Here is a 7,886-nt window from a genome sequence, read left to right as displayed (position 1 = left end):
CCTTCTCTTACTGTGACAGTTTGTGGCCCTGTGCTTAGGCTCAGGCCTTTGGCTAAGCAGCAGAGGCAGCCATAAGCTGGGAAGCGAACGGTCACATCCTCACATTCCAAACTAGTCACACTGAAATAAGGTGCTATTGGGCTGTTAGGCACTATCGGGGCAGGATTGTATTCCTATCACCTCCAGAGAAAGGGAAGTGCCTAGAAAATGTAAAAGGAAACTTAGTTTGATAGCATCCTGTCTGGCAAGAACTCACTTATCAATAGCTGGGATGTGAAATCCTCACTTCTGTATTGTTTTGTCATTATAGTTCCCACTTTGCTGTTGTTTGTCTGTATAATCTCTGTCTGGTTCTGTGATTGTTCCTGTCTGCTGTATAATTAATTTTGCTGGGTGTAAACTAATTGAGGTGGTGGGATATAATTGGTAACATAATCATGTTACAATATGTTAGGATTGGTTAGTTCAATTTCAGGAAAATGATTGGTTAAGGTATAGCTAAGAAGAACTCAAGTTTTACTATATAATCTGTAGTCAATGAGGAAGTGACTGGGGTGTGGGTGTGGGTGGGCATGTGGGTGTGTGAGATGGGAACAGGGAATGGGGGTAAGAAAATTGGAATCATGTTTTGCTAAAGGGGGAGATGGGAACAGGGAATGGGGGTAAGAAAATTGGAATCATGTTTTGCTAAAGGGGGAAATGGGAACAGGGAATGGGAGTAAGGAAGTTGGAATCATGTTTGGCTAAGGGTAGGAATGGGAACAGGGACACAGGCGTAAGGCTCTGTGGTGTCAGAGCTGGGAAGGAGGATACTAAGGAAGGAAACTGGAATCATGCTTGCTGGAAGTTCACCCCAATAAACATCGAATTGTTTGCACCTTTGGACTTCGGGTATTGTTGCTCTCTGTTCATGCGAGAAGGACCAGGGAAGTAAGTGGGTGAAGGAATAAGCCCCCTAACACCGACCAGGGCCAGAGGGGCCAGAGGAGCAGCCCAGAGAAGAGAGCTGTGTAATCAGGAAAGCCAAAGGAAAACTGGAGTTGCAGTTAGCAAGGGATGTGAAGGGTAACAAAAAGGGTTTCTAAAGTATGTTAGCAACAAGAAGGTGGTCAGGGAAAGTGTGGGACCTTCACTGAATGGGGGAGGCAACCTAGGGACAGATGATGTGGAAAAAGCTGAAGTCCTCAATGCTTTTTTTCCTTCAGTCTTCGAAGACAAGGTCAGCTCCCAGACTGCTGCCCTGTACAACACAGTATGGGGAGGAAGTGAGCAGCCCTCCATGGTGAAAGAACAGGTTGATGACTATTTAGAAAAGCTGGACATGTACATAGGGCCGGATGCAATACATCCAAGAGTGCTCAGGGAGTTGGCGGATGTTATTGCGGAGCCATTGACCATTATCTTTGAAAGCTTATGGCAACTGGGGCAGATCAAGGAGAATTGGAAAAAAGCAAATGTAGTGCTCATCTTTAAAAAAAGGGAAGAAGGAGAACCTGGGAACTACAGACCGGTCAGCCTCACGGGGGAAAATCATGAGGCAGGTCTTCAAGGAATCTATTGTGCTTGGAGGAGAGGAAGTTAATCAGGAACAGTCAACATGGATTCACAAAAGTCAAGTCCTGACCAACCTAATTGCCTTCTATGATGGGCTCCCCCTAAACCAAAGTGGAGCCAGCCTGCTGGCACTTCACATTAGAAAGGTTGCAGAGCAATTTTAAAACTAAGAGATGGGGAAAGCCGATCGTTGCAGAGGCGCACGTGGGTCGGACAGAGACTTCTCTTAGAGGAGAGTCTATTGAGAGAGATTATCTAGGTTCTAGTCAGGAGGAGGGGGATGGAGGAGGATAAAGTAGGGGCCAGATCAGATGAGAAACATGCACATAAAGAATCTGACACATCAGAAAAGGGCAGACAAATAAAGAGTGACAAGTTTTTAAAGTGCTTGTACACAGATGCTAGAAGTCTAAATAATATGGATGAACTAGAGTGCCACATGTTAAAGGAGGATATTGATATAATCGGCATCACAGAAACCTGGTGGAGTGAGGACAATCAATGGGACACAAACATTCCAGGGTACAAAATATATCAGAAGGACTGAACAGGTCGTGTGGCTAGGGGAAGGGAATGCCCCTATATGTGAAAGAAAATGTAGAATCAAATGAAATAAAAATCTTAAATTAATCCACATGTTCCATAGAATCTCTCTGGATAGTAATTCCAGGCTCTAATAAGAATATAACAGTAGAGATTTATTATCGACCACCTGATCAGGACAGTGGTAGTGACGATGAAATGCTAAGGGAGATTAGAGAGGCTATCAAAATAAAGAACTCAATAATAGTGGGGGATTTCAATTATCCCCATATGGACTGGGTACATGTCACCTCAGGATGAAATGCAGAGACAAAATTTCTCGATACTTTAAACGACTGCTTCTCGGAGCAGCTGGGACAGGAACCCCAAGGGGAGTGGCAACTCTCGATGTAGTTCTGAGTGGAGCCCAGGATCTGGTCCAAGAGCTAACTAGAACAGGACCGCTTGGAAATAGTGACCATAATATAACAACATTTAACACTCCTGTGGTGAGAACACCTCAAAAGCCCAATACTGTGGCATTTAATTTCAGAAAGGGGAACTATTCAAAAATGAGGAGGTTCGTTCAACAGAAATTAAAAGGTACAGTGACTAGAGTAAAATCCCTGCAAACTTCATGGACACTTTTCAAAGACACCACAATAGAGGCTCAACTTAAATGTATACCCCAAATTTAAAAACACAGTAACAGAACTAAAAAAGAGCCACTGTGGCTTAACAACCGTGTAAAAGAGGCAGTGAGAGATAAAAAGGCATCTTTTTAAAAGTGGAAGCCAAATCCTAGTGAGGTAAATAGAAAGGAGCATAAACACTGCCAAATTAAATGTAAAAATGTAATAAGAAAAGCAAAAAGGGAGTTTGAAGAACAGCGAGCCAAAAACTCAAGAGGTAATAACAAAATGTTTTTAAGTCCATCGGAAGCAGGAAGCCTGCTGAACAAGCAGTGGGGCCCCTGGATGATCGAGATACAAAAAGAAAAGGAGTACTTGTGGCACCTTAAAGACTAACCAATTCATTTGAGCATAAGCTTTCGTGAGCTACAGCTCACTTCATCGGATGCATACCATGGAAACTGCAGAAGACATTATTGTTTCATGGTCTCTGTGTATATAATGTCTTCTGCAGTTTCCACAGTATGCATCCGATGAAAATAGTTTCATGGTCTCTGTGTATATAATGTCTTCTGCAGTTTCCACAGTATGCATCCGATGAAGTGAGCTGTAGCTCACGAAAACTTATGCTCAAATAAATTGGTTAGTCTCTAAGGTGCCACAAGTCCTCCTTTTCTTTTTGCAAATACAGACTAACACGGCTGTTAGTCTGAAACGAGATACAAAAGGAGCACTTAAAGATAATAAAGTCATTGCAGAGAAACTAAATGAATTCTTTGCTTCAGTCTTCACAGCTGAGGATGTTAGGGAGATTCCCAAACCTGAGCCATCTTTTATAGGTGACAAATCTGAGGAATTGTCACAGATTGAAGTGTCACTAGAGGAGGTTTTGGAAATAATTGATAATCATAGAATCATAGAATCATAGAATCTCAGGGTTGGAAGGGACCTCAGGAGGTCATCTAGTCCAACCCCCTGCTCAAAAGCAGGACCCATCCCCAATTAAATCATCCCAGCCAGGGCTTTGTCAAGCCTGACCTTAAAAACTTCTAAGGAAGGAGATTCCACCACCTCCCTAGGCAACGCATTCCAGTGTTTCACCACCCTCCTAGTGAAAAAGTGATAAACTTAACAGTAATAAGTCACCAGGACCAGACGGCATTCACCCAAGAGTTCTGAAAGAACTTAAATGTGAAATTGTGGAACTATTAACTATGGTTTGTAACCTGTCCTTTAAATCAGCTTCTGTACCCAATGACTGAAAGATAGCTAATGTAACATCAATATTTAAGAAGGGCTCTAAAGGTGATCCTGGCAATTACAGACTAGTAAGTCTAACGTCAGTACCGGGTAAATTAGTTGAAACAATAGTGAAGAATAAAATGGTCAGACACATAGAAGAACATAAATTGTTGGGCAAAAGTCAACACGGTTTCTGTAAAGGGAGATCATGTCTAATTAATCTGTTAGAGTTCTTTGAGGGAGATCCAGTGGACAAAATGTACTTAGATTTCCAGAAAGCCTTTGACAAGGTCCCTCACCAAAGGCTCTTAAGTAAATTAATTGTCATGAGTTAAGAGGAAAGATCCTTTCATGGATTGAGAACTGGCCAAAAGACAGGGAACAAAGGGTAGGAATAAATGGTAAATTTTCAGAATGGAGAGGGGTAACTAGTGGTGTTCCCCAAGGGTCACTCCTAGGACCAATCCTATTCAACTTATTCAGAAATGATCTGGAGAAAGGGGTAAACAGTGAGGTGGCAAAGTTTGCAGATGATACTAAACTTCTCAAGATAGTTAAGACCAAAGCAGGCCATGAAGGCCTTCAAAAAGATTTCACAAAACTAAGTGATTGGGCAACAACATGGCAAACGAAATGTAATGTGGATAAATGTAAAGTAATGCACATTGGAAAGCATAACCCCAACTATACATACAATATGATGGGGGCTAATTTAGCTAGAACTAATCAGGAAAGAGATCTGGGAATCATTATGGATAGTTCTCTGAAGATGTCTACGCAGCGTGCAGCAGCAGTCAAAAAAGCAAACGGGATGTTAGGAATCATCAAAAGAGGGATAGAGAATAAGACAGAGAATACCTTATTGCTCTTATATAAATCCATGGTACGCCCACATCTTGAATACTGTGTACAGTGTGGCCACCCTATGAGTTAATGAGTTGTACACAGACCCATTTCCCAGTTTGTCAGTCTGACACAGCAGAGCATGGTCAGGAAAGGATTGAATGTCACTTGTAAGGTACAAACAGTGATTCAGAGAAGGGGGCCCAGGACCATGTCCCCAGCCAGCTCTACATGGAGCTCAGACTGAGAGCCAGAGCACCAGCAGAAAATTTTAGGTCCCTTTATGAGAAAAGAGAAGGAGCAGCCTGGCCCGGATCAGTCTGGTCCTCACCCCGTAAATGATGGGGTTTAGCATGGGGGGCACCAGGAGATATATGTTGGCATGAGAACATGGAAATGCAGGGGCACATTGTGGCCAAACCGCTGCGTGAGGAAGGAGAAGAGAGCGGGGATGTAAAAGGCTAAGATGACACAGAGGTGGGAGCTGCAGGTCCCAAAAGTTTTGAGCCGGGCGTCCTTTGTGGGGAGGCTGAAGATGGCTCTGAGGATCTGGGTGTAGGACACAGCAATAAAAAGCACATCCAGACCAGTCACAAAGAATACCACAAAGAGGCCGTAGTATCTACTGATGTGGGTATTGTTGCAGGCCAGCTTCACCACAGCTATATGGTCACAGTATGTGTGGGGGATGATGTTGGTCCTGCAATATGGCCACCGCCTTGCCAGGAGGAGAAAGGGCAGTCTGACTATGCTGCCACACAGCACCAGAGCCAGACCAATCTTGGCCACCACGGGGTTTGTCAGGATGGTGGAATGTCTCAGGGGGTGGCAGATGGCCACGTAGCGATCCAAAGCCATGGCCACGAAGATCCCAGACTCTATCACTGAGAAGCACTGAATGAAGTACACCTGGGTGAGGCAGGCACTGAAATCTATCTCTCTGGAATTCAACCAGAAGATGCTCAGTGTCCTGGGCAGGACAGACGTAGACAGGACCAGGTCGCTGACGGTCAGCATGCAGAGGAAATAGTACATAGGCCCATGGAGGCTCGGCTCCCTCTTCACAATGAATAGGATGGTGAAGTTCCCCAAGATGGCTATCGTGTACATGGTGCAGAAGGGGATGGAGATCTAGATATGGGCCATCTCCAGGCCAGGAATGCCCAGCAGGATGAAGGTGGAGGGGTTGGTGATGTCGGTTGTGTTGGAATGTGACATGGAGTAGGGGAGAAGGTGTCCAACTCTGAGGCAGAACGGTGTCTCCTGCATGTACCATACGTTCCCCTGACTTCCTGTATGTGCTCAAGCTCTAGGGTGATGGTTGCAGGAAATATTCCTGGATGGAGAGACAATGTTAATATGAAATACTACATGAACTACTGGAAGTGTTCTCATAGGTGAAGCAGATTTGTCACTCTTCACACACAGAGAAATGGTGTTTTCGACAATTCAGGGAAATGAATTATGAACAACTGACCCTATTAATGCCTATTCCATATATTGTGGTGCTCCATGCATCAATAATCAATAATCCCTACATGTTGTGGTGTGGATATTAGGCATCAGCTGGAAATGAGACCCAAATGAGACCCAGGCTACAGGGCCTCTGCTGTAGGGATTTTCCCATTCCCCCAGTTGCTCAGAATCTGAGAGAGAAAAAAAATCCAAACCTTTGCCAAGACATGTGCCGGGGGAAACATCCCAACTGCTACACAACACAGGGAAAATAAACCCTGTTAATCGTTGACAGCAGCTCCATGGAAGCACTTGCTTATTCACAGCAGTGGGTAAAAAAAAGACAATGTTCAGATGTCAAAGGAATATAATCATAGAATCATAGAATATTAGTGTTGGAAGGGACCGCAGGAGGTCATCAAATCCAATCCCGTGCTCAAAGCAGGACCAATCCCCAACTAGATTATCCCAGCCAGGGCTTTGTCATGCCTGACCTTAAAAACTTCTAAGGAAGGAGATTCCACCACTTCCCTAGGTAACACATTCCAGTGCTTCACCACTCTCCTAGTGAAAAAGTTTTTCCTAATATCCAACCTAAACCTCCCCCACTGCAACTTGAGACCATTACTCCTCGTTCTGTCATCAGCTACCACTGAGAACAGTCTAGATCCATCCTCTTTGGAACCCCCTTCAGGTAGTTGAAAGCAGCTATCAAATCCCCCCTCATTTTTCTCTTCTGCAGGCTAAACAATCCCAGTTCCCTCAGCCTATCCTGATAAGTCATGTGCTCCAGCCCCCTAATCATTTTTATTACCCTGCGCTGGACTCTTTCTATTTTTTCCATATTCTTCTTGTAGAGTGGGGCCCAAAACTGGACACAGTACTCCAGATGAGCCCTCACCATTGCTGAATAGAGGGGAATGATCATGTCCGTCAATCTGCTGGCAATGCCCCTACTTTATACAGCCCAAAATGCCATTAGCCTTCCTGGAAACAAGGGCACACTGTTGACTCGTATCCAGATTCTCATCCACGGTAACCCTATGGCAGGATTTGTACCTGGTCAACCCCTTTTATTCCGGGGGGGCGAGGTTAACCCCACCTCCCAGCTTCCATGCCGGTTCTACCACCTCCCCGATAGTCAGGGCTGTATGTCCAATGGCCAGAGTCCCTCTAAATCTTCTTCCTCTGGTGGGATAGCACGGCCTAGCAGCGAGAATCCCTAGTGTGTGCTCCCAAAGCAGTGTGGCCTGAGGGCCAGAGTCCCTCTAAGTCCTCTTCCCCTCATAGGATAGTGCGGCCTGGCAGCTGGAGTTCATCTATGTCCTTTGAGGTTAATGAGGGGTCGGTGAACTATGTCATCACACAAAAAAGGGGGGGAGGTTAGAGACCCCCATTAGGGGAGCCCGGGCCCACCTGACTTCACCGAGCTCCAACCTAGGGCCCTGTCATTAACGGCGTGATCCGTCCCGGGTCGGTGGGGAATCCTACCACAACACGCTGCCCTCAGAGTGATGGGAGATACCACTCCCTTCCCTTTCCTGGGTCACTTCCTACCAGTTCTCCAAATGTAGCAGTCCCTGGGGCATCAGGAGCCTCATCCCCTGGCTCTTCCTGGGGTTCCCACAGCTGCCAGTC

The 7,886-nt window shown here is 45.2% G+C and overlaps 1 protein-coding gene across 1 annotated transcript; it reads right to left on the bottom strand.

Annotated features, from left to right (window-relative positions):
* Positions 1-5,141: 5,141 nt before the first annotated feature.
* Positions 5,142-5,903, bottom strand: LOC142071952 (putative olfactory receptor 52L2). Its single transcript, XM_075128114.1, has one exon. It carries the CDS (start codon positions 5,901-5,903, stop codon positions 5,142-5,144), a length of 762 nt encoding a protein of 253 aa, XP_074984215.1.
* Between the last annotated feature and the right edge of the window lie 1,983 nt (positions 5,904-7,886).

Source organism: Caretta caretta, chromosome 1, assembly GCF_965140235.1.
Source record: "Caretta caretta isolate rCarCar2 chromosome 1, rCarCar1.hap1, whole genome shotgun sequence".
In the NCBI taxonomy this organism is placed as follows: Eukaryota; Metazoa; Chordata; order Testudines; family Cheloniidae; genus Caretta; species Caretta caretta.
This window is presented reverse-complemented; position numbering and strand designations above follow the sequence as displayed.